The sequence below is a fragment of the Brachyistius frenatus genome, unplaced genomic scaffold (assembly GCF_029030835.1).
Source record: "Brachyistius frenatus isolate BFR_SWC_R1_liver_20210118 unplaced genomic scaffold, ASM2903083v1 Contig_94, whole genome shotgun sequence".
Classification (NCBI taxonomy): Eukaryota; Metazoa; Chordata; class Actinopteri; family Embiotocidae; genus Brachyistius; species Brachyistius frenatus.
Window position 1 is genome coordinate 394328 of NW_027210693.1, and position 27211 is coordinate 421538.

General features: G+C 38.7%; 4 protein-coding genes and 2 long non-coding RNA genes across 6 annotated transcripts in view; 3 read left to right on the forward strand and 3 right to left on the reverse strand.

Moving 5' to 3' along the window:
- Positions 1–1525, reverse strand: part of LOC138628050 (uncharacterized) — a 57668-nt gene extending 56143 nt beyond the window's left edge. Inside the window, exon 1 of the long non-coding RNA XR_011311439.1 lies at positions 1455–1525. This is a non-coding gene — a long non-coding RNA (uncharacterized lncRNA). The remainder of the gene's footprint in view (positions 1–1454) is intronic.
- On the forward strand, positions 311–10464 carry lman1 (lectin, mannose-binding, 1). The gene is made up of 13 exons (XM_069710797.1): positions 311–537; positions 1480–1634; positions 2719–2826; positions 3238–3299; positions 3599–3698; positions 3803–3926; positions 4785–4843; positions 4997–5129; positions 5403–5590; positions 5934–6010; positions 9479–9641; positions 9737–9861; positions 9948–10464. The coding sequence occupies exons 1-13, from the start codon at positions 318–320 to the stop codon at positions 9982–9984; spliced, it is 1551 nt and encodes a 516-aa protein (XP_069566898.1). The 5' UTR covers positions 311–317; the 3' UTR covers positions 9985–10464.
- Positions 10465–12271: 1807 nt separating this feature from the next.
- Positions 12272–17433, forward strand: cplx4a (complexin 4a). The gene is made up of 3 exons (XM_069710738.1): positions 12272–12435; positions 14529–14616; positions 17206–17433. Exons 1-3 carry the CDS (start codon positions 12272–12274, stop codon positions 17431–17433), a joined length of 480 nt encoding a protein of 159 aa, XP_069566839.1.
- The window catches only part of LOC138628015 (uncharacterized), a 31225-nt gene continuing 21286 nt past the window's right edge, over positions 17273–27211 (reverse strand). The window contains exon 4 of the long non-coding RNA XR_011311436.1: positions 17273–17394. This is a non-coding gene — a long non-coding RNA (uncharacterized lncRNA). The remainder of the gene's footprint in view (positions 17395–27211) is intronic.
- On the forward strand, positions 21188–23991 carry rx3 (retinal homeobox gene 3). The gene is made up of 3 exons (XM_069710735.1): positions 21188–21591; positions 21972–22207; positions 23070–23991. The coding sequence occupies exons 1-3, from the start codon at positions 21324–21326 to the stop codon at positions 23517–23519; spliced, it is 954 nt and encodes a 317-aa protein (XP_069566836.1). The 5' UTR covers positions 21188–21323; the 3' UTR covers positions 23520–23991.
- Positions 24880–26767, reverse strand: grp (gastrin-releasing peptide). The gene is made up of 3 exons (XM_069710736.1): positions 26314–26767; positions 25583–25800; positions 24880–25489 (listed from the first exon to the last, which is right to left on the reverse strand). Exons 1-3 carry the CDS (start codon positions 26465–26467, stop codon positions 25391–25393), a joined length of 471 nt encoding a protein of 156 aa, XP_069566837.1. The 5' UTR covers positions 26468–26767; the 3' UTR covers positions 24880–25390.

Below are 27211 nucleotides of genomic sequence, written 5' to 3' on the forward strand. Positions count from 1 at the left end.
GTATGCATGCAGATGTAATTTGTATTGATTTATTTTCTTGCATATGTATCTATAATATATTCATTTACGATGCGTTGCTGGCCACCTGACGTCTGTGCTGGAGACCCTTATTGCCAGTATCAGCTGTACAAAAATAAAGCGAGAGAGTCGGAAGTGTGTGTGTGGGGGGGGGGGGGGGGGAGGGGGAGTCTCAGAGGGAGTGGGAGGGAGGTAAAGCTAGGACCCAAAAATCGTCCAATGAGAAAACGCCCTGTTGGCCCTGCAGGCATCCCGTCATGCTCGCGGACTCTGCGCTACGTCAGCAGTGATACCGAAACATGGCGGTGTCCATAGCACAGCGCCGGGCTGCGACCGCTCGTGTGTTGATATTAACTTTTCTCACTACGTTAATAGTTCACTGCGGCGTCGCCGACACCTCCGCGGGTGCCTCGGCGTCAGACGACGCTCCTCACCGCCGCTTCGAGTACAAATACAGCTTCAAAGGACCGCATCTGTCTCAGACCGACGGCGGCATCCCCTTTTGGATCCACACTGGAAGTAAGTTTGTATCCAGCTGTCAACATCACAACCGCTGGGCATGAAACGCCTTCACCGTGTCGTGCAAAGATGACACGAGTGCAGCCGAGGTCGGTCCTGTTTGCGGTTTGTAACGAACGTGTTTCCGCGCAGGTTTGTTCAGAAGTACTTTGTGCATTCAAAAGCGCATTGAGAAATGCTTCGATTTTAGCAGCCGGTTGTATTTTAGTGTCGTACTACCAGGTGGGGAGATGATTCAAGATATTAAAGGCCCTGACTGATGCAGAAGTCTGTGCAGACACGTACGGCTGCAGTTTTGAACTTTCCTCTTGCTAAAAAAAGAAGCCCTTTGGATTCTTGCATCACACACTTGAGTTGTCCAGTGACTGAAATGAGCTGCATGACATGACACCGCATTCCCCAGAAATCAGCATTGATCCTGTGGTGTAAATGATGATTACATTCAGTGATAAATCTGCAGATTACTCTATCAATTAACTGCTTCTTTCTAAGCGTTATAGGTGACGTCATTTTTTTAACCCGAACCTATTTTAGCAGACCTAAAATAATTCAGTTTACTTTCATAAGCAGCAAATCCTCAAAAATTAAAAGTGTAACTAAGTAATATTTGACATTTGATTTATAAACTCATAAATCTTACCAAGTTGGGATTAGTTTGTGTGTAAAACTAGTAAAAAAAACAACAAAAAAAACAGCCCTTAACAAGTTGACAGAGGTCCTCAGATTGCTCATTTAACCAGGAACTAAACAGTACAGAGATTAGAGCATGAGCACACCTTGATAATGCTGGCCGATAATAACGATACTTCTACTTCACATAAAGAGGTAGAAGGAGCCACACGGGAAGGTTTTACCACTGTGGAATAGAAAACACTGCATCTGTTGAAATTGTGTGATAAATTAGTTGTGACACTTACCCTTTCTCCCTCCTCATCATCCCAGATACTATTCCAAGTGCAGACCAGGTGCGCATTACGCCATCGCTCAGGAGTCAGCGGGGCACTGTGTGGACAAAAAACAAAGTCAACTTTGAACACTGGGAGGCCGAGGTGACCTTCAGAGTATCTGGACGAGGCAGAATGGGAGCAGACGGTTTGGTAAGGAGGAATAAAACCATCCTGTCTGTCGGATATCAAGTCAAGAGCCCTTTTTTTTTTTTTTTTTTCACGAGCCCTGCTTGGCCCAATTTAGCCCCAATGTGCCACGACAAACCATGATTACATGGACTTCCACTGCAGCCAAACTCCCTCAAGTTTGTAATGTTTATGACAGAGTTAGCTGAGCTTTGTTAGCCGGTCAGGCAAACTACTTAACTTTTGTTTGTGTGTGGTGCAGTGGAGCCGGCACACAAGCCCGTATGTACATTCAACAAAAATATAAACCCAACACTTTTGTTTTTCCGCTTCCGTTTCTCATACGTTGAAGTAAAAGACGTCTTTAAAAAAAAAAAAAAAAAAAAACCCCACAAAGTACGGCCGAATTCTCAGTAGTGACATCGGAGACGGCTCGTGCCGGAGAAGCGAACATTCAGGTCACGGGCAACTGCTCTGCATGCTGCCTCAAAATCTGTGACATCTGTGGCAATGTGTCGCATGATAAAACTACACATGCTGAAGCGGCCTTTTATTGCGATCAGTCCGAGGAACACCTACGCAATAATCAACCTATGCATGTCACAAAAGTTCAGTAAGATACGCTGCGGACACACTGAGCAGGGATGCAGCTATTCGATGTGGAGAAACTTGCATCTCAAAGAAAGGTGCTCATCCTGACAAAAGAACTACGGTGAAGTCATGATCTTTTGAAGTGTTCTCCAAAGGTGACTGGACTCTCAACCACAGTTCAGTTGCCTTTTGAGAGCACTTGGTTATCTTGAGCTCGCTCGTAAGAGTCCTGACCGGACCGGACTACAGTGTAGAGCCATGATTGTAGTTTTTGTGACTGAGTCCAGCCCTTGTTGCCTGGACTGGAGCATTTGGTTAAGAGGTCGGTACTCGGTGAGTTATTCTCCACGTGAGTCAATCCCTTTTAATGTGGGGAGAAAAGATGTCGCCTGTGTGAGAAGATTTTGTACAGCAAGTTACGTAACAATATTGAAGCGGTCGCAGAAAGGCTGCAGCCTTGTTTAGTTAAGGATACTGAAATAAACACGTGTCCTGTTTGTTTGTCTTTGTCTGACAGGCTGTGTGGTTCACCACTTCACAAGGCCTCGACGGTCCGGTGTACGGTGCTGCCGATCAGTGGAATGGAGTCGGTATCTTCTTTGACTCGTTCGACAATGATGGAAAGGTCGGTGTCAACTCCACATTTCTGATAATTGTTTTAGCTTCAACGACTGATGATTGTTTGTTTCCGGGAGTCGTCCCAAAAGGTTTTCAGAGGAATGTTCACTGCTGAAGCTGCATTCAGTGTTTGTTTCTGTCGGTTCTGTGCGCAGCCAGTTTAAAGATTGTCTGCTGCAGAGGTAGCCTACATCCTCCCAAAATAACACCTCTATTGGACTGTCAAATGTTTTGAAAATAAAAATATAATGCAAAACAAGTCTTTCACCAGTCAGTTAATATGATTTGTTTGTGCTCACAGGTATTGGATTGTGGTATTTTGAATAAGATTACTTAAATGCAAAGCCAGTGCTGGTCTTCAGATGACAAAAGGATTAATGTGACTTATTGTTTTTTTTTTCCCTCATTGTCATTCCAGAAAAATAACCCAGCTATACTTGTTGTGGGGAACAATGGCAACCTTGTTTATGACCATCAAAAGTAAGTGAACATTTCTTTTTGCTTTCCTCTGATGTCGTCACCAACTCAAATTTTGGCAACTTAAAGAAGATTAGGAAATATGATTACATTTGCTTGGAAAGTAAATAATCCTCTATCTTTCCTAATCTCGCCCGAGTGAAAGCTTTAAATCACTCTTTTAGTTTGTCTTAGAATTCACAGTGTTTACTGTACCGCTAAATGAGTGTTTACAAAAACATACACCGGCATTGATGTTATTCACTTATCTAATAAACTTTGTTTTGTCTTGTCATCACTCTTTAAATGATGTTTTCAACCAGTGACGGCACCACACAGGCACTCGGCACATGTTTACGAGACTTCCGAAACAAACCTTATCCTGTCAGAGCCAAAATAACGTACTACAAGAAGACGTTAACGGTAGGAGAAAACAAAAACGCATAAAAAAATAATAATTATATTCCAGATGTGAAGGGAAAGAAAACTTTGTTACAGCAATTATTATTTTGTTTCTTCCTGCTCAGGTCATGATCAACAATGGTTTCACTCCAGACAAAGAGGACTATGAGTTCTGCACTAAAATCGACAACATGGTTATTCCTAATGACGGTTTCTTTGGCATTTCAGCCGCCACCGGTGGATTAGCAGGTACATTTATTTATTTATTTTTCAAACAACAACAGTAAAATCTTTTTTTTTTTAAACCCATTATATTTCTGTCAGTCACAACCAGACTAGTTTTCTAGGCTGAGGTGATCTACAGAATTACTCCGGTAAACTCACCAGGTGAGGAGTTTAATTTAGACCAAGAGTTCAAATAATTAAAAGAAAATAAATGCAGGCAGTTTTTTTATTTTCCTCATTTTGATGGAAGACTAATTTTAGTGTTATTTTCTCATAATTACTGACGGGAACTTTCCTTGATTTTGACAATTATGACAACAATGACGCAACATTACCTCACTGTCATGACCTCTATTATTACTACGTTTTTCATCAAATTTACACCTTTTACCCGACAGTAATATCAGCCCATGTGTATTATATAGATATTTATAATCATTACATTCCCAGTGAAGTTCACTGTTTTAATGACTATTGATTGGACAATAAAGTTTCAAATGAAACTGTGAAAGATGCTGCCTCCCTTAAATATCTTAGTCACAAGTGTTTGATAACCACATTTCAGTCAATATATCAATATTGGAATTGTTTTACTTCTTATCAGGAGTATCAACATCAGCCCCAAAACATCAGTTAAGCTCTAATTAATTTGAGTTTTTTTTATTGTGACCTGATGCTACTCTATTAGAAGATATTTTTATTGTTATGGGAGATGTGACCAGTTTATTACTCTGTAATAAATCAAAGTTTTACCTTCTATTATTATAGTTGTTCCCGGGATATTACCATCTTATTACCCAGTTTTGTAGTAATGTAACATATTTCAATGTTTTTTTTCTTTTGTTTGTGATTTTCTAATTGACCATGTCTTTCCTCCAACAGATGACCACGATGTTTTGTCCTTCTTGTTATTCAGACTCACAGAGCCAGGCCAGCAGCCGGTAACTACACTTCCCTCGAGCTCCTCATACTTTTCCATTCTCATGTGTCATTTACTTCTTTGCGGTTGTGCGCATGCATGTCTGTGCACTATGTCGCCTGAGCACTGCCTCTATTGAGCTCACAGAAGGGTTTTTTTGTCCTTCTCATTGAAGCCCCCAGTTGAATCTGAGATTCCTAAAGAAGAGAAGGACAAGTACCAGGAGGAATTTCAGAACTTCCAGCAAGAGCTCGACAAAAAGAAAGAGGAGTTTCAGAAAGAGCACCCAGACGTCCAAGGAGAGCCAAGTTAGTTTTCTGAAGCGTAATGGCCCAAAGAGTGATCTAAAAAATTATTGGGAAAAATGTATCGTAAAGTAAATCTGTCTGTCTTGTTATAATCGGTTTTGTATTATCTCAACAGAACAACAACAAACAAAAAGTTTAATTATTTGGAAAACAAGTATATTGTATAAAAAAAAAGAAATGAATGAAAAACTACTACCTCGGTAATACTTCACGAAAGGTTTGTAGATTTTGCTTTGACTGGATGTTAATTTACGACGTTTGTTGTCTCTTCAGTTGAAGATTTGTACGAGACCGTGAACGACCGGGAGATCCGTCAGGTGTTTGAAGGCCAGAACCGGATCCATCTGGAGATCAAACAGCTACACCGGCAGCTCGCTATGATCCTGGACGAGCAGCGTCGATATGTCTCCGTTATCACGGACGAGGTCGCCAAGAAAGGGACGAACACTGAGTCGGGACAGGTGAGCGTGTCATCGTCAAGAAACCATGTTGGGTACCGGGTTACAAATAATTTGCAATATATTTTTCTTATCATATAAGATATATATTTCATCTTATCGATGAATGAAAAATGTATTTGGATTATAGGAGACAATTGGAAACTTGATCAAACAGATTATCAACACTTTGTCATGCTTTGTTTGGAAAGCAAGCAGACATTGATCAGTCAGTGTCACGTCTCCTGCGGACTCCTGCTGAAGTAGACTTGTTTGTGACAGGTTATTAAAACTAAGGAACCTTTTTACAACGGCTTTATCACAAAGTGTTTAACCATCAGACCGTTATGCTGTATTTGTCTCTCAGGGGGATTCTGCCAGTCAGCAGCTGGGCTCCGTCATGGCCACACAGCAGGAGGTTCTCAAGAACCTGAACGAACTGAGGTAAGCAACAACAGCGCTGTTGTTGACGTTCAGTTGTTCTTAAAAACGAGCTGTTGTTTTTGCACAAAACATAAAGAGGCATCCGTGATACTCCAGAAAAACAAGTAAAAATCCTGCCGGTTAAATCCCTCAAATCATATTTAATCTCAGGATGCAGTGGCTGCAGCATCACAGGTGATAATCCAGCTGCTGCAACAGCTTCCTCCACAGTCAGTCCAGCTGACTCCTCTCTGCACCCACCGAGGCTAAAAAGGCTCACCTCTAAAATAGATAATCGCCACACTGCCTTGATCTTACCTCTAAACCAGTTCACTAGTCTGTTGTCTCTGCTTGTGGTGTGAAAGTGATCAAATCTGTAAAAAGGTTAATTATATTTGAGGAATTTGAGTCCGATTTTTTAAATAAATTATTTCCTTGAAGAAGAATTCTGGCACTGCTGAGACAAACTATAATTACAGCATGATAGGTATCGTGATATCTGTAGTGCCCTGCTTCTCTAACAATACAAAGGATTTCCTTAGCTGCTCTCAGATTTTAATGCTAAAATAATACAGTTTAAGAGATTATATGATGGTGTGCCTTCAAGTCTCAAATGAGAGTTTGATTTTGGTACTTACAGTAAGTAAGCCTGATTGTACAGAAAGTCATTTTTTGATGTTAAGAGCTTGTGTTTTGACAATGACATATTTGTGCTTTTGTGTTTCTTGGCTAAGTTGCTTGTGGACTTAGTCCTTGTGAACACACAACCGATTTAAAAAAAAAAATATATATATATATATATATATATATATATATATATATATATATTTATTTATATCTCCCTCAAAACCGTGGATTAGTGAGCAGATTTCTTCAACTTCACAAATGATTCAGTTATGTATGATCTAATTAGCATGTACATTTTTAGATCACCAATTAATTGTCTCGGAAATTAAAATCCTAAATTCATTAATTTACTCCAGTCCTTTGCACACTTAAAAAAAAAAATTATGTTCATCAATTCAATCTTGACATATTTGTTCTGTGGCTGCTGTTTGATTGTGTCTTAATTTTCACAGACCATCTGCATAAAGAATTAATCAGAATCACAAGATATTAAAGATTGTATTTTATGTAACATTAATCTCTTAGTCTCGTGTATCATAAAAGAATCAAGCTGTTCGTATGGCCTAAATCCAACACGACATTCATTCTCAAATGATTTTGCATACATGATTTTTGTATTATATTGTTGACCCATAACTCATACTTGCTCCTCTGCTGAATCTACTCACTTGCTCTGTAAGTGAATTAAATCCTATAGTGAGCAAGGAAAGACAGTTTCTAAAGATTTAATTTTAAGAAAGCACGTAAGCACAGTGGCAATTTTAAGCTAAGGTGGTGCACTGAAGTAAGCTGATTGACACAGTAAATGCGTTCGGACCCTGGCAAAAGGCTGCAGCTGCTCCCTCTAATGTGCTAATGTGAGCGACTGATCTGTATTACTTGATAGATTAAGCTCTCAGTTGATGCTGACTGTCTTATGAACACAGAGTTTATGATAGGACTTCATCTCAGACTCTCAGAACATACAAAGAGGGCTTTCTGCTCATAAATGGGTCACTTGTAGGAGATGAAGATTAGATGTAGGGTTTAATAAATGCTCACTTACTTTCTCAAGGGAGATTTTTTTTTTTTTTTTTGTCAAACAAATTAGATTTTGTCTATATGTCATCCCTGTTTCAGATCTTGGCCATGTAGCCGAGCAAGAAAAGGCCACATTTTAGCACCATTTTGTCCTTATCAGATTAGTAGTCTCTAAATACGTCTGTCAAACACAAGAAAAACATGATTTCCCTCCAATTGATTTCTTGTCACAATCCCCTCCCTCCAGGGCCTTCCTACTTACACTGCTGGAATCCTGTTCATTTGTCAAGTCACTTTTTTCTTCATAATCGCCTTAGATGTGTTTAAGATGATAAGGGAAAGTTATTACGTCCTCCCTGTAAGTAATCAACTTTGAGAAATTTCATTTGTTGAGAAATGTGATCCGGGCTCAGACATCTTCATTCTCCTCTGAGAGTCATTTTTACTATTTTAACTTCATTTACTGACGAAATTGAAAGTGAAAATACAGATTTACAGTTTTAACGACAGGAACACGAGAAGATATTGGCTGTGACTTCTGCCTCTCTCAACCATAAGTGCTGTTGTCCTTTAACTTAAAGACACTCGAACGTTTTTAGGAAGTGATTTGTTGCAAAAAGTGACTCATCCAACAGAAATTAAGATTAAACTTGACCACTTTTTTCATTATGTTCTTTAGCAGCATAATCATTGTAACAAGCACTTTAAATTTGCCCTCACTGTATGTTTAGTTGCACAGCTATGCAGCGAGGTAGAGTAGTGCATACAGAAAAAACTTGATATTTGCTTGGTCGCAGGTGACTGTCAGTTAAGCAGCAATGGCTATGTTTGTCTATAACGGTTGCTACTGGCAATTGCTGGAGGCAGAATATCAGCTCTGGTATTAATGGTAACGATCAGCTTAATTTCAGACGTAAACACCAAGCAAGTGCAACAACAGAAGACATGGGAAGCTAGCAAATATTACTTCCTAGTCCAGCATCAAGAAGGCCAGCTCATCTTCTGCCTTGCAGCGTTTCATTTCTCTCGCCACTAACTAAAAAGCCAGTCGGAGGTTTGTTCTAGTCTGGCCTCTTGCTCGGTCAATCTCAGATCGCTTCTTCTTAAAGTTGGCTGCAGACCAAAAGCACTTTTCGCCGGAGATTGAACGTGGTCAACCAAAGTTACATACAGTAGTACCAGTTAGTGTACAAAATGATATAAAGCTGTTATTTTAGGGTAGAATAGTGGCATAATGTTGCTTTACATTCATAACTAACCAACCCAAACCAGTAATGCTGAGGAGACAAAAAAAAAAAAGACAAGATTCTCATCCTCTGTTTGGAAACAAATAAAGCTTTTTGAATGCACACATAGTATGATACAATTACAGGAACCAAATAGATTTCTTTTCTGTTATGCTTTGTGAAATCAACATTTTAAATCTGTCTTCAGCATCGTAGCTAGACTCTTATAGATTGCATAATCCAGTGGTGTTCCTCTATTTCTGCTGTTTCCTAACCTACTGCACTTGTAATCTGTTGTAAGAACATGTTTTGATCAGGGATTAATTTAGCAATCATGACCTCTTTTATCAGATGGTAATTTTCTGTTTTTCAAACTTTGAGAATATGTAGCGCCTCCAGTGAATAGAGATTAAAAGATTAATTTTGGTCAATTTATATGACTGTAAGCAAACAATACCACACAGCATATTTACTGTGCGTAATATTTATACCAACATGAATTATGTCAGTCCGTCGGGAGGCCCTCTTGCAGTATTCACGGTTATAGTACGATGCTTCTTCGAGGACTGCTGCCAAACTCAATCAAACTCGATGCGTCTTCTCCTTGTCTCCTCAGAAACTCCTTCTATGAGTCACTGAAACAGATTGGGTCTGTCCAGCACCAGGGTAATGCAGGCAGTATGGGGACATATGAGACAATTCAGCACTTCAACGACTTAAAGGAACATCTCCACACGGTCAGAAGGGACGTGGAGCACCTGGTGCAGCGTAATGCTCAGGTACAGATCCGAGTTTGGAGTCTCACTGGGAGCAGTTTATAAAATACGACATTAAAATTTCGTTGACTGAAGCCGTGGTTTGTTTTCACATGCAGAATCCCGCCGAGAAGATTGTGAAGTGTCCCGAGGTGCCTCCCATGCCTTCCTGCTTATCCACTGTTCATTTTGCAATCTTCATCGTCATCCAGTCAATTCTGTTCTTCTGCTACATCATGTACAAGTAAGTACCTCATTGCTTTTTATTTGGTTAACCTGTGGATTTCAACACTTTTCTAATTCTCTTGTCTTTTTTTTTTTCTCTTGCAGAAGTCAACAAGAAGCAGCAGCAAAGAAGTTCTTTTGATGACATGCGTTTATAAACCAAGAGTGTGTAAATGAGGGAATGTCCATTTTTTTTTGGTTTAATTATTTTCAGATTGTAAGTTATTGTACTTGAAAAATTGGGTTTTGTTGGAGAAGTTTGTTTTAATGACTTGCAGATTTTTAATTTGATCAGTAAAGTGTGTATGAATGCCAGCGTGAGACTTGTCGTTCTGGATTTCCAACATGATGTAACATGTTCCTTACAGTATTCCTGGTTGGTCAGATCGTTAGATTTTGTTTTGAAAGAGCTAAAGTCTGCCACAGTCCCAAACCATGCAACCGAACTGAAAACAAAAGAACCTGTGTTTTGAATTGTGCAATTTTGTATAAAATACTGCAGAACTATTGGTGATGAAAACGCACACATGCTTGTCTGCTTCTGTTTATCTGTTTTGATTGACTCAAATGTGTCAGAATCTGACATATCCTGCTACCTTTACATAAACAGAAAACAAATTAATGTGAGGTCTGCATATTTTGTTATTACGTAAGAAACACGTCACACATGATGCATCTACACTGAATAACAAATGTTTTGGCTAACTCTCATCATGACAGTTTTTTTTTCAGTTTGCTACTACAGTACGTACTGTGTAGTGTACTTCTTCAATTATTTGATTAAAAATGTATAGAAAAGGCCAATTGCACTATTGAAAAAGAGCAGCAATAGATGTCAAAAGAAGTCCGTTTTCACGTTAAAGTTTGCTCAGCGACTCTGAAGGGCCAATCAGCGACCAGTATCGACGTTGAAGTCTAAAAAGGAGCAATAACAAGAGCCATGACAGCGGGTCTGTGATTCTGTACTTTGAACTACATACTAATGTCACCAACCTGACACACTCACAGTGACAATACTAACATGCAGATGCTGAGCAGCATAACGTTTACTATGTTCACCATTGTAGTTCATCACATTAGCGTGCAAGCGGTTGATAATCAACACTTGGATAAATTAAAATACTGTCTTGATTAAGGAGTAGATCAAAAGTGAATTTAAAAGGGACACTCGTTGCAACCTATTTCATAGTTGTTGAGATATTTAACTATAAAACCACAAATGTCAACATCATGCAGTGATAAGTCAGAGGATGAGCAGTTCATCTTCTGGGAACCATGAATGTATGTAAACCACACTGGTATCAAAATACTGGACCTCATTGCCAGCGACAGGAAACCTGAAAGCTTATCGCGGATTATTTGAAGCGGTTAACGGCACATCTGGCTTCAGTGAAGGTACACATGACCTGCACACGGGAGATATTAGCAGGTTGAATTTCTCCGTCCTTAAGAATTATCAGTCCAGATGCCCAGAGCGAGTGATCTGTCAAAGATCATGGATTTAACTGTCAAGGACAATCTCAAGAGGAATTGTTTCATATACTGGAGATTTTACTACATAATTATATGATATTCTGCTGCTTGACTGTAGTATCTAATACAAATTTAAAAAAAAAAAAACATCTTTACAAAGAGTCCTGCAGTCCTCCTGAGGGAAAGAGCATTGCAGAGTTATTGAATTATAAATCTTGAGTTTCAGATAACATTTCATTTCTGAGTGCTTGAGAATATTAGAGTAATCTACAGGTTGACAGAGTGACAGTGGTGAAATGAAAGGAGAGTTGTCTCCTCCACATCGCTCATCCTCCTGTCAATCATCCTCCCACTGAACAATAGCACTACATAGAGCATGGCTTCATGGGGATAAACAGGACTGTAATCCCGCTCCTCTCTCTCTCTCTACTCTGCTCGCTCTCAGCAGTATAAGCTGCACACGGGCCGGTCCGTACTTTACTAATATGATTAAGCAGCAGTGCGCAGAAGCAACATATGCGTAGTCACAAACTGAGGATACCCAGCTCCAAAAAACATCTCATGATAAAGGCTGGACCAAGTTTTACCAAAGAATGCAAGTGTCAGAATCATTAAAAAAAATATCCACAAAGTTTTGCATGATTTAAAAATAGAGAGAAAACAGGCCATCTGCCTCTTAGTATAGTGGAGCAGGGAGGATTAAATCCAGATTATGGCCGAGGCAAAACGTGTGTGTGTTTAAGTGTGTGTGTGTGTGTGTGTGTGTGTGTGTGTCTGTGTCTGTTGCTTGTCGTCAGTGTGTCCTTGGCTCCATAGACAAGCAGCAGGTTAGCTGGAGAGCTACACTGGATTTGACATCTATAGGAAGCCAAAGCTAAGGGCGCCATAGAGAGGAGCAGCATCATTTTCATCTAAAAAAAAAAATCCTCATCCTTGCAGAGTAAACACAACTCAAGATGGCTTTCTTGATCAAGAGCATGATTGGGAACCCCCTGTCAGGAATCGGTCTTGGTGGTGGAGGTGACAAGGAAGAGGAGGCCACCCCCACAGATCCCGCCAAAGCAGCAGGGATGACACGCGAGGAGTATGAAGAGTACCAAAAACAGGTGGTGGAGGAGAAGTAAGTAGCAACACGGACGGTACTCCATTTTGAATTGGTGCCACCGGCCTATTGAAAAGAGTACGGCTGCAGAGCGTGCAATCTGACCTTGATAAGCTGTTTTCTGTTCCATCACCTTCTTTCACACTTTCAACACTTAATTTTTTCACATCTAAACCTCCCTAAATGTAATCATCTGCGTCTTTTATTGTTTGCACAAGTTTACAAAGAGCAGGCTGTGTTGTTCAGAGATGTATCTGTTGCTGAAGGTCACAGCAGAGCTTCCACCATTTTCACAATTCACTCCATAATAATTCTGTGAGGCTAAATGTCACGCTGGACCTGGATCAATAATCTGCCACAATCTGTCATCTGTTACTGCAACAAGAACAGTTATTACGAACATTTCAAGTGACTTTCTAGTCATGAATCTAACCGAATAAACGAGTGCAAAATGAATATTTCATTTACAGCTTGATAATGTGGACTTTAGGGCAGTAAATGATGCGTGTATTTGTACTGAATCAATAATTCATCATTTGCTTTAGCTCTTATAAAAACGTCTAGATAAATAGCCAGTTTTACACTTCTTTCCACCAAAGTAAATATCTAAGAAATGCAAGTGATTGACATTGTGATTAATGCATCCTAAATTCAAATTGACATTTTCTTTTTTTAAAGAATCAATAAATCTGGCCTCTTTAGAGGTTTTTTGAAACAGAGTAGATTCTGCAGAAACAAGCTGATCCATTCTTTGTGTATTGCATAACAAGATTAATCCTCTCTACTATCATTTTGGGGACTGAATTTATTTGTTCTGAGTGATGACATAAAATGATCACATTCTCTTTCATTGCACATTTCTAGTAACAGATCAGCTCTGCAGCAAGAAATTATGATCCATGCAATCGCTGTAACGTATAAATTATGAGCGAGAACATGAAAGACAACATGCTCCTCTTAAAAAATGTTCAGGTGTCTGCAATAATCTGGCTTTAAAGAACATTTTTAGCAAACGGGGTTTATTCCAAACCTCAATACACTGTGTTGTTGTGGTTTTACTACAGTTCAAGTTGCGGCTTCTTGGCTTGATTTCAAATCTGCTTGACTCAGTCTGGCCCAATAATCCCATCTGTAATTGGCTGAGGCGAAAGTACGCGAGTGTCGTCTTGAAAACAAAGGCATCGGCAGGGTCCCGCAAAGTGCACGTTACTGGAAAACAGTGTTGGCGTTTATAGTCTCAAGTTGCCTTGGAAACATGATTTAAAGATTAAAATACTTCTGACTGGCAACGCATGTTGTTGAACAATGCATGGCGTAATATTCTGCTGTCATTTATACCTTAATGATATCTACTTTATTGTTTAATAGAGAGGCAGCATCAGTATGTAGTTTATATTTTAGGGATATGATTTTAGTGTATCTAATTGTAAAGGCAAGAGATTGGCTTTTGCATGTCTGAGAAATACTTTTGTTTGTTCGTTATGCAAGCTACTAAATACCTAGGTGAAAATATTTTTGAACTTTAATCTTGCTACAAATTTCACCAAAGAAAGATTGTTATCAAATTCTCGTAGCTGTTTACACAAAAATCTCTTAAATTCAACCATAACAAGACACTTATTATCAACAACATCTGCATGGATGTTGAAAATACAGTTTTGTTAAAAATAATCTATGATCTAATCCAGTCAAAATTAAAAACCAACAGAGGTACACTAATAGCAGCAAAGCAGTATTGTGTTGTAACTAAAACAGAACATATTGAGAGCCTTAATATAGACTGATGGTACACAGTATTGAGATGAACTGGAGATTATTCACTGTATGTATCAGGCTGGATGAATGTTCAACGAAAGCATAACCGAATGAAACCTTGGTAAGAAAATCCTAAAGCTCCAAAATGTTTTACGTCGCATTTGATTCATGGATGAGAAACGTAATCTTATAAACCAACCGAAGGTCGACAAATTCCACCTTATTGGTGCTTTCTTGCACTTTTGTGCTTCAGGGGGTGAAGAAAACAGATTTAGAGCAAAAAACTAATCTGCAATGTTTTTGTGACCAGCAATAAAGGTTACTGCTGTAATAATAATCTATTTTTGTCTCTTCAGGATGGAGAGAGATGCAGATTTTTTACACAAGAAGGCGGAGAGGGCAACACTCAGAGTGTGCCTCAGAGACAAATACAGACTGCCAAAGGTAAACATGCACACTCATCCCTACAGGTGTCATGTTACTCATGGTTTAAAAGTTCATTAATAGTACATTATATAAAGATATAATGGTTGAACAAGTTACCTTTAAGGTAGCACTTTACTTGAAACCCTATATTTAGCTATTTAGCATAACAAACACATTTTTAAGTGTTAATGTAACTATTTTTTTTTATTACCATATGACGACACATTTTATGACAACACAAGCATGTTTTCTCTATTGACATTCATTATCTGTTTATATTTGTTGACAAATACATGAATAAACACTTCAATTTGCTTAGAAAGCATTTATTCCAGGTTTTTATGCTTTTTTTAATCAGATCATTCTCCACATTTCTCAGTCGTGTAATTAGGACTGGTAATTATAATTGATTATTAATTGGCTTTACCCTTCAGTGAGAGAAGGAAGCACAATTTGATGACTGAGCTAAATGCTGTGCAGATTGAAATAGCTGCTTCATGGTTAGTTGGGGTCACCTTAATCTAACAGCAGCACTTGGCAGCTGCAGCCTGGACAACAGGAGGTGGAAATCATGCCAGTAGATTAGCGAGAAAGACATTCAGCCAGCGTCCTGGAGATGTTAGCCTGCGCGCGTCCCATATTGCACCTTGATTCTTACAAAACCAAATGCCACTGAGCAGGTGTCCCAGGCTCATTAGGGAGCACCAGGCAGAGTGAACTGGCTTTAAGAAACAACAAGATCTACTTGAGTGGGTGCAAAACTGAGCGATTCCAGGACGTCAAAGGACTCCTATATATCTGTAATGGAAGGAGCAAACAAGGTAGGTAGGGATTTTATCTAAGCCATTTAAGGATAGAGACCAGCAGAGAGACTTCTAGTCAAAGAAATGAAGACAGTGGTGAACTGAAAAGGTAGAAAAACCCTGTGATGAGCAGTATTTGCTACATGGTGAAATAGTAACGTTTATTTATATTACAGGCTTTCTAATACCATGATTTTTATTCATCTGAATGCTGTGATGACCTTGGCTCATAGAGGCTTTTCTAACAGTCTCCTGCAACAGACGCACTATTGTTCAGTCTTCTCCTTTAAATAATGGCCGGATTTCTTTTCACTGTTTTTCTTTTAAATTGAAACCACACAAATATAATAAGGATAATGGTTTGAAGCCATATGTATAAATATCATTATTTTCCCTCAATGAAGTTTACATTGCGCATCAGTCTGAAAGGGAACAGGTGACAAAGGCCAAAGTGCCTTTATTAGAGCTGAAATCTGCATTTTAATTGAAATTTTCAGTAACAATAATATGGCAAAAGGGACCCTATTATGCTGTTTCCTTTATTTTAACGAGAAGGGGGTTGACAACAAAAGTATGTACAATTAGTGCGAGTCAGAAAAAAGCTATATATTTAATGGAACAAGTACAGTATGAGTAGTAAAGGGAAGTTACTGCTGTTCATCTAATGGAATTATGGTCTCGTGCAACGCTGTAGAAGATATCTTTAGACTATTGTTGGGATTGTGAGAGGAGAGGCTAAAGCAGGTCTGAGATAATCCCACAGATTGAAGTTTAAAGTAGTCACAGGAAAGTGCCTATTGCATGACTATTCCAGATATTAAGTGATTAGATTTAGTTTGTTGAACAGGCTTTAAATGTCGCATTTCTGTGATGCACTGACACATAAAGTGTGGCAGTGCGGATAATAAAGTCAGAGGAGACTTCTTCACAACAAAAAAAAACAAAAATGCAGAAAACATCGACAGCAGGAATATCCTAGAGGGCTGATTTGAACGTGGATTAAGAGTCCAGAGTTCATCTATTTGTTTGTTTTCTTGTTTGCATTGTTGCTTGCTTCTAATTTGGATTCAAACGCAGCCAAATGTAGTTAATTTAAAAGTGTTCAGTGTGTAAAATCAAAAAATGAAAATTTTATTACGCAAAACGGATTGAAAAATAGTTTTTTTCCGAGGTTCACATACAGTTCAGTGACATGCTCTCTGATTAGCAGAGGAAGATTTATGTGACGTTTGTCAGATTTCAGTGAAGCACTGGAACCAGAAATGTTGTGGAAACCAGGCAACCTGACAGGCAGCATGTTAATCCTGTAAAAAGCCTTTACGCCAGCCTTAAGGTTGTTTACTTATATATGCGTACAGGTAGTCTTTGGTAGAACCCAGGAAAACTAAAAAAAAATGTCATCCCTTATTGTAGATAGACTTTATGTGTGACTTGACATTTTTTTCAAAACCTTTTAACTGTTACTATTAGAAAGGAGGCAGATTTGGTATTTTTGGAAAAATCGTGTAAATACAAACGCCAGGAAACTGATTTCATTCAGATAAATGTGCTGCACATTGTATTTGTGAAGATTTTGACATGAACAAATATATTTGGTTAATACAGGGAGGAAATTATTATAAACCGGTTTATGTTTTAGTTTGGAGCCTAACGTATGACGTAAAAAATATTTTCTTTCGGTACTTCGTAGGTGTAAAACCAGATTTCCTTCCCCTTAATATCAGTTATCAGATTTATACACCAACCTCTATGACACACACCTGAGTTCTGACCTTGTTCTTTATCCTGATGTTGACATCTGCAGAGCGAGCAGGATGACAACATGATTGAGATGGCCGGGGACGACGTGGACGTGCCCGAGGAGCTGCTGAAGATGGTGGACGAGGACGCCACGGAGGAGGAGTGCAAAGACTCCCTCATGGGCCAGATTCAAAACTTGCAGAACATGGACATGGACCAGCTGAAGGAGAAGGCCTCGGCCACGGTCACCGAGCTGAAGAGCAAAGCAGAGGAGAAGTGCTCCGTCATGTGAATGGCCAGTGAGGGTTTATGGGTTCGAATAATGAAGAAGAGAGAAGAGCAGAAGACAAGAAATTGAATTTCACCACTTTCCGGGAATCTACAGACCGAGTTGTGTTAAAACGTCTGGGATTCAGTCACACTGTAAAATGCCTACTAATTATTCACAAATAATATTTATGTTTTAAACAATGAGCTCCACCATGGTGTTATATCATTACTACTGCCAGTCTGCATCTACTAAAGGATATACTGTAAAAGTTTTCCTGTTAGCTCCTCACTCAATCTGTAATTATTTACAATTTATCGTTGCAATAAAATAAAAATACTTTAAAACATTTCCAGGGTGCCCTGTATCTCCCCAGTTATTGTTTTTTCTTTAGATGAATGATAGAGAAAAGTAATTTTCCCTGAGCCATTCCCACAAAGTATAAATTGTCAAGTCTATTATATGGTCAAAAGCCACAATTAATTTAAAAATTCTGGTTATTTGTGATATAAGTTTCACGTTTTCTGTCTGTTTGTCATGAAATGAGACAGTTGACTCTCTAAAAGTGTGATTTTCAGTCAAATAAATAACAATATACCAATATTTGCTTCTAGAAAACCAATCCTGTCTGAGTATTGCAACTATCCTTTTGGTTTCATGGTTGCTCCAGATTCTGTTTTTGTATGTGGTATTTGAGCTAATTATGAAATTATAGATTTTTTTTTTTCATTTGGTTTTACTTCAAAGCAGGTCATCTTTTCACAATTACATTTTAACTGCAATAAAGAAAAATAGTCAGTCTGAACCATTTGCAGAGACATTTGCAGATTTGCACAAGTCCTAACTTCAAAATACTGAATAAAATAAAGACTATGTACATAAACAGTGATGACATATATGGAGGTACTTCACACTGAGAAAACAAATGTATTGTTCAATTAAAGATGCATATTGAATACAAGCAACATGTCAATTTGCATTGTGAAGCTATAAAACATCTTAAAGGCAGAATCGCTTTGTGTGTCATATGCAGTATTTACACACATACAAATGTCTTTAGTGAGCTCTATGTATAAGCTTATTATTCTTAATTAATGTTCATTCCTGTTTTGGAAAAAAGACACCCTTTTCTGCTTATAAATGTTGTTGCATGGGACTTTATGTTTGGATTTTTCATTTCAAATCCTTCTTGGCTTAAAATGGTCAGCCACACATGAAACATGTGAAGATTAAGTGACAATTAATCCTATCTACCTGAATCAGGGCTAATGCAGTGAGTAAAGAAATAGGTCTTAATTTAATTGGACTTTATCCAAACAGTTAGTAATGATTAGGCAGAACGAATTGAGGGAGGGACGGGTGGCACAACCTTTAGTTTCACAGGAACCCAAGTTTAAACGGCTGTGGATTTGTCAAGTCTGGAGATTACATCTAATAGGATCAGCACAGCCAAGGTTGTCAGCCTGTGCCCTCCCTCTCTCTCTCGCTCTCTCTCTCCCTCCCTTGGTAACGTCCAAGCCTGTCATATTTCAAATGTACCAGCGGTCTCATCCACTCAACAACATATCATCAATTTTAAGATGCCAGCAAAGCGATAACGAGACAAGTGATTAAAAACCAAGAGTTAGAATAGAAGAAAAAGAAAAAAAAAGTCAAAATAGTAAGCTTAAATTATTTTTTATTAAATAATTGAAATAACTAAAAGTAGGTGAATGAATAAATACTTGAAATACACAGCTAAAAGTAAGTAATATGTTGTTGAGATGGTAAGATAATAGTGACGGTTAGTTGAAAGTATTAGCGATCGAAAATATATGGTGGAATGTGGAATAATGCATCGTGGAAATACTCCACTAAACATAATGGGTAAACAGTTGAAATAGTTATAAATTAATAATAAAGTCAAAGGAGCTAGTTAAAAGTCAGGAACATACAGTTGGAATAACAACTGGAAGTAACGCATAAACAGTCTAAATAATTGGCTAAAGTTCGAGGACAAACAGTTCAAATCTGTTTCTCAACAATGCATATAATAGGTGTTTATATATGTAAAGTTCCCGTGGAGGAATTGTTACCTATTTTAAGAAAATCAATTTGCTCTCTGGCCAAAAGTTGGATGAGAAGACTGACGTCAGTTTAGCCTGGGACCTGGAGATCAGTCCCCGTATAACTAATCAGTTTTCAGCAAGAAATTCCCCAAATTTGAAACTATTCTCTTTGAGTTTCAACCCTTCATAAGAATTGAACAACTTTGATGAGGTTTTTTTTTTCATGATATTTATTGGATTTATTAACATGATTGACAAGTTTTGGGTTCAGATAAAATCTCATCAGCTTAGTCTATCACTGATATTCTGTAACGGTGGCACTAGAGGTTTCTTCATGTATCATCCGGTCACAGAAGCTTCATTCAGTCTGTGTGCAGCTGTCAAGGTTAACGGGCAGCAGAGCTCTGGGCTACTGAGAAAGAAAACTGAATGTTCAGCTCATACCACATTTTAACAATAAAACCGACTCATTTTAAACTCAGAGGTTTTTTTTTTCAACACCAGAACAATACGAGGACCTTAGAAACCAGGCGCCTGCTTCACAAAAGCACTGCTTACATGCAGACCGCAAACGGAGCCAGCAACCTGTTCACTAATAACTGTTGCTCACAAATGACATCAAAATCTGTGTCTGCTTTCCCGCTAACGCTTCAATGTTCTGTTTCTTTTGATAAACTGTCCAAATTAACACGAGAAAACATGATCTCATGTTGCATTTATAATCATGTGTGCCATAAAAACATTGTCACAGCACACAAAAATACAAGAAAACATGAGACCATCTTTATGTTGCTTTTGCTCCATCAATAAAGTGTTCCAGTCACATGTTTTGCAACTTTTCGGTGTTAATTAAAAGAGTGTTCAGTTAGCATCTCTCTCGTTACCCCCTCACACGCCCTCACCCCCTACCTCTCGGCCAAACAAAGGATAAGGTCACCTTCTTTAATTAGGAAAAGCTAAATAGTTTTAGGGGTTTTAACTCTTTTGAGTAAAATAATGTAATCCCCTTAAGAAGGATTACCACACTGCTGTCAATCTTTGTTTGCTGTTAAGTGGCTATGGCCTGAAATTGTTATTGTTTGGGCTTTTTTTTACCCTCTTTGACTCAACACCTAAGAATGGTTAAAGAAAAAAAATCCGATTTAGGAATTATAAGTACATGATTTAATTGAGCCCATTACAGTTTTTAAGGGACTTTTATTCAGTGAATAGCTGAAGTAGCTACACATGATCTTTTCTTTAGATCAATAAAACAAATAATACTTCAACTAAAGGACATGTCAATTCATTTTGGCAACAATATCTTGACGCTTTGATTAAATATTAAGCTGCCATCTTGCAATCCCTGTCCTGACCAGAAATCTTGTAATTATGATTTTGTTGTACCTTAATCTTTGGGCCTAATCTTCCCCCTTTTTTCACAGACTGACATGAACATGACATCTGGAGGAGTGGAAAGATGGTTTTAAGATTTATGTAAGTAGGTTTAGAGCCAGCACTGACTGATGCACTTGAGATTGGGAGGAGTTAGGGAGGGTGCGGAAGACTGGTGGCTGCCTGGGCGCACAGTTACCCCTAAATCCAACAGGACGTCCCCTCTCTGACGTGCAGCGGGGGTTGCCTACATGAACAGGGGGTCTTACAGCAGGCACTTCTTTAAAAGCCGCCTCCGAAGATGCTCCATAACAACTGCGCAAGATAGTGGCGTGGGTCTTGTGCGTAACTTTTTTTTTTTCCCACCAACTCTCGGCTTTGATTCGACATTTAGCGACAACTTTAACAAAAAAAAGGCACAGAGCAGCGATAAATCTGAGAAGAAGTCGGAGTGCGCGTAATTTTGACAGCTTTTCTGGACTCCACCAACCAATGTGGCTTCTTGGATCAACTTCCCAAGTGATGACGATGATGATGGATGAGCGCATGTCTCCCTCTGCACGCTCCGTCCAGAGCCCCGGCAACAACCCGTCCACGGTCCACAGCATCGAAGCCATACTGGGATTTAAAGAGGACACCATCTTCCACAAATCTACCTCCTACAGCATGACAGAAAAGGTCCTGGTCAAAGATGCTGAGCGCAACGGGAATATAATTGTGACCCAAATGAAGAAAAGTCATTATTCAGGAAGTTGTGACAGTAAGTAGATTCAGTTTTTCCAAAATATTTCAGGGTTAAGTCAGCCAATTTAAGTGCAAAAATATAGTCTACTTACAACATGCCAGGTTGTGGGCTATCTGTAGTTTGAAGTTTTACGTTTGTAAAGTTGTTACTTTTCAGATGATCTAACAAAATCATCAAGGGGCCTATAAATAGTCCTATATAAGGAAGTCTGAAAAGTTTGTCAATAAATGATCAAATAATATATAAACAAATTAAAAAAAAAATAAAAAATAAAAGTGGAGCTGGCTTATCTTAAACTGTCAGAATTTAATTTTCAGAAGCAAATTTAAACTTGGCAAAAAACTGGCAAATGTCAGGCTTTTTCTTTGGGCGTTTACACGGTCTCTGCCCCGCAGGTGTGTGTTGTGGCAGCAGCACCGGCGAAGCGTCCGTGTGTCCGGACTCACCGGACCGGGACGGCAAACTGTCCGACGACGAGAACCACAAGAAGAAACACCGTCGGAACCGGACCACGTTCACCACCTTCCAGCTCCACGAACTGGAGAGGGCTTTCGAGAAGTCCCACTACCCGGACGTGTACAGCCGAGAGGAGTTGGCCCTGAAGGTCAACCTACCGGAGGTCCGAGTGCAGGTATGTCCCCAAACAAACACCGGCTATATTTCATCATGTTCAGGAGAAATGTACTCGGCCTATAAGCTATAAGGCATTATATTCATATTGTATATATAAGGCTTTTTATGTTGCCTCTTATCTACCCCAAAACACACATTATTATTATCCATTATTATTAATATTTAAAAAAAGTGTATTTTTACATTTAAAATTAGCTTTAAATGCCATTTATTGTAATTTTTATTTAAGATATAATAAAATAAATTAATTTATTTGCTTCAAATTATTAATTTTTTTTTAGTGATATTTAGTACAAAAAAAAGACAATTATTTACACATAAGCTGACAGTTAATCAAATTGTTTACTTCAGTGAAGACAGTGCAAGTTTTACTTTTCGAGGAATTGTTGTTGTAGAATAAAAAATATATTCTTTTTTTTTAATGCTAACAGGAAAATTTAAATAAAATCTGCTTACAAAACATGTAATTGCTTTAATCACAGACTAAACTTTAAAAAAAAAAAAAAAAAAAATTGTAAAGTTGGAAGTTCAACCCATTTTCTCAGGTTTTTAATTTTATGGTAACTTAGTGTAAAGTGCTTAAATAAGTATCTGAAATCTTCATTGGCACTACAGGTTATATTCTGTATGCTCTCTTTAAATATAAAAATTCTTTCATACTATATTATATTTTACATTTACATCAAAGAGGATAGTTTTTAACGCTTATTGCCTATTTGTGAGCATTTTTCTTTCTTCTTTTATCTATTTTGTGTGTATCTGTTGACCTTGCTGCTACATACAATTGCTTTTTCAGTAACATAGTTGTAATGAACGGAATAAAATCACAAATTAAAAAAAATTCTCCTTTTTCTTTTCAGGTTTGGTTTCAAAACCGTCGAGCCAAGTGGCGTCGACAGGAGAAGCTGGAGGTGAGCTCCATCAAGTTCCAGGACAGCTCCACCTCCTCTCTGCTCTCCTTCAGCCGCTCCCCCACAAGCTCCCTGGGCGCCGGTCTGCAACTGGACCCCTGGCTCTCCACCCCGATCACCACCTCCACCTCCCTGCAGTCACTGCCGGGCTTCATGAGCAGCTCTCAGGGCCTCCCGGGCCCTTATACCCCTTCTCCCCCCCCTTCCATGCCCTCTTCCTTGCCGGCGTCCTTCCTCAACTCCCCCACCCTGGGACACAGCCCTCACCTGCCCCACATCGGCTCTATGTGCCCTCCACCTCCAGCGTACCCGTGCTCAGCTGATCCAAGGAACTCCAGTATTGCCTCACTGAGGATGAAGGCCAAGGAACACATTCAGTCTATTGGGAAGACATGGTGATGCTGAGTGGAGCTTACAAAAGGACATTAAGACTAAGAATACATCGTGTTGATACTTTTGGAAAACAGACTTCATCCTAAATGCTGACGGGATTGTATTATTTTGGACATTTTGGAAGTTCCCCATCCAGGATTTGAGACATCACATGTCCATGACTTTCTGAAAATCTGCAACACAAGCTGTGAGATTCCTGTAAAATATGAAACCACTGAAAGAGTCATAGTTTTCTGGTGTTTTTATTCTCCTTTATCTTCTCTGTAAATTGTTTTTACTGTAAAGTTTTACACTCAGTCAGCCTAATCCCACTCTTATCCACTGTTATGTTGCCAATATAAGAAATACAGAGTGCATTGGTACCCATCAGTATCTGTTTATTATCTATGGAGCAGTATTCACTTTAAATCCCTGCTGGTTTTTGGTCTTCACCATAAAAGATGTATCGAATGTGGTAATTTTCTCTTAATAAACTGTTTATGTAGAAATGCATTTACATATTTGTGACTAATCCAGTTTTCCAAAACATTTTGTCACATTTTAGATTTATACATTTGTCAGTAATGTCTGGCAGAATGAAAAAACGGATGGAAATTGTGTGTTTACATCAGCCATGACTGCAGGGCCACAGGAAATCAGAAAATCATGAATGACCTACAGATTATATATATATATCACAATTTGTAGAAGTATTCAAAGCTTAATTAATAACTTGGCAGACAGGAAGTACAGTGCATGAAAACCGCATGTATTAAAATAGAAAATATTGAATATAGCACCCCTTAGTGGCAGATAACTGTCAGGTTGAAGAGACGCATTACTCAGAAGAGCAATAATATTTAACATTAAAACTAAAACAAGAGATGAAAAGAAAAAGGCTGATTTCAGCTGTGATCTTTCGAGAATTGTTCATGTTTCATGATTGAAATTTGGATCAAAGAAATTAATATAAAAAAAAGTATAACGTTTCCTCCCCCGCATTGTATTGTTTTGTTTTACAGCTGCAGTAAGAAGCATGGTGGGTGTGCTCTCAAGCAGCAGCTTAAACTTCCCGACTTCCTCTCTCCGTTTTTAGAGAATGAGTTTCTCAACCCACTTATTTCCTCCTCATTAACTCCTGTAAACTTTATCCCATTCGCTGCTGGGATTAGTGTCATAATGGGGGTGAAAGTGGCTTGTACGTCTATTGTTGGCCGATCATCCGTGACAAATGAGTAAAGAGAAGTAGAGTGAAAACTTTGTTTTGGCTTTAAGGGAAAGATGTGTGTAACCAAATTGTTTCAATTAGCATTTTCTATTGTGTGCAACCACTGAGGGCTAATAATAGTTCCGCTCAGCATTTATCTAACTACCCTAGATAGACGGGCACAGTGTGTGTGTGTGTGTGTGTGTGTGTGTGTGTGTGTGTGTGTGTGTGTGTGTGTGTGTGTGTGTGTGTGTGTGTGTGTGTGTGTGTGTTTCTTCCTTCTAAATGAGAAAAACAAACTGGACTGATGATCTGCGTTCATCTGTAATCATGAACATGTTAACATTTATGTGCCACTAACACAGAAACAACAGGTGCCCTTACAATTGATAGTGCGCCATCTAGGGGTAGAAACAGGTTACAGCAGTGCTACTGTGCATCAACTTCATGAGCATTACAACAACACTGAAGGTGGGATAAAAATTAAAAAGACATTTGTGGTTTGCAAAGCATGATTCGACATCCACAATGCAGTTTTCATGTTGAATTTATTTCAGGTTCAGGTCAGTCAGTGATCGAGATGCTGCATGATTTAGAAACTTAAAATTACTGATAAAATAAAGCTCTTTTGGGTGTCCGGCATATTCTTACAGCAGAAAAAAAAACAGTGAATACGTAATTACAGAACACGTTAAGTAGATAATGATGACTTTTTGAAAAGGGATTCGTCTTGCACTGCGGTGGAGTTGTTGTCTTGCAGTCTCAAAGCCAGAAGAAGCAGGTCTTTCATCTGTAAAGCATTAATTAAATGGAGAACTGCGAACATAGTTTGCTGTAAAGATAGAAACTGATAAGTAAAGAGGTAAAATCACCACAGACTCACCTTGCCGAGGTATTTTTCTCTGTCCTCATCTCTCCAGCTGCTGTGGAGCCGAAGCAGGCTGTCTGCAGTTTGTGGAATCATCTGTTTCTGGTTCTTTGGTTGCATCAGAGCCTCCATCAGATGTTCCAGCACCGTGACACCGGCTGGTTTTGATCGTGGTGAGAGGTAGTCACTGTCACGGTTTGCCTCATGCAGGCTCTTCTTTCCCATCAAATGACCTGCAAAGTTGGAGATTAAAAAAAAAAAAAAAAAAAGGAATGAACTATTTTAAAAGTTAAACAACACCAAAATAGACCATAATGTGTAATTACAGTGTAATTTAGTTTCCATCACATTTTCAAGGCTGGATGTTTTGCAACTATCTGATTTAGTGCATTCAGTCTCCCACAGAACAGGTTGTTGTTGTTTTTTATCGCAGAAAGATAATTCAGTTAAATTTACTGTAACTTAATTACAGCAGAGAATAAGCACTTCTTTAACACAATAAAAGGCCAATAACTTATCTGTGTTAAGATAACTATAATTATAATACAATAATACTACTATGTTTATAAGTAAGTCAATATTTGTTTGAAAGAGCAACAGTTCTATGGAGCATTTCAAGAAGTCTTCAAATGATTTCACTTCCTATAAAATAACGCTAGTTACTCTGAATATGATCACTTAATACGTTATGCAAATATTAATTTAGTTAAAACAGCTTGTAAATTGAAATGGTGAGTTTCCCTTACCTACTGCCCAGTGGTTGCCGCGTGGATACATCTTCCCAACAACTGCTGCAGGACTCCCGGAGCTGTGCAACATACAAGGCACCGTAGCCAGAATAATAATAAGTGGCCACACCGGTCTGCAAGTCCATAAAAGACGCTCACACACTCCGCCCATGTTATCAGAAAAAAAAAGTCCGATCTAAACAGCGAATATTAATCCTTCAATTGCAGTAAATCAGCGGGATCGAACTTCAGAGAATCTCCACCATAGTCGGTTTTTATTTGGCCGACTGCGCGGAGGAGAAACGGGCGTCCGGTGGCTGAAGTTAACTCTCCCGATGCCTTTGATAGAAGTGACTAATGATCAAAGTTAAATGCCCCTCCTGACACAGCTGTACGTCAGCCGCCGTCTTCAAAAGTGCAAACATGAAAAAGTGCTGATGGCAAATTATCATGTCGACTCTAATTATTGATCGCTATTGTTAACACGGGGGGTGATCGCAGGAGGCGTCATTTCACCATAATGGACGGTACTTCTGAATAATTGCTTCCGTCTCTGAAAGCCACAGGAGAAGAAATACTGAGATTAAAATTGCAGAAATTGAGTACTCAAAAAAAAAAAAAAAAAAAAAAAAATCATGCATCAGAACTCGAGATGTTTTCTTTTTTTTAATTCCAAACACAGAGAAAAGTGACAGAAAGATATTGCACAGGTTTTTATAAACCATAAATAGGCATTCATCAGTTCACTAGGTTCATACCAGAGAGTTACTATACTGTGCTGGGAATCATTTTTACAGACAAATTAAAAGATGTAAAAGACAACAAAAACGGTCTCAGTAAGGTGTTGAGTAGTGATTTTACACATCTGTGGAGCTCTGACTGGAGAAATGGAACAGCAACTCTTCCAAAAAAAATC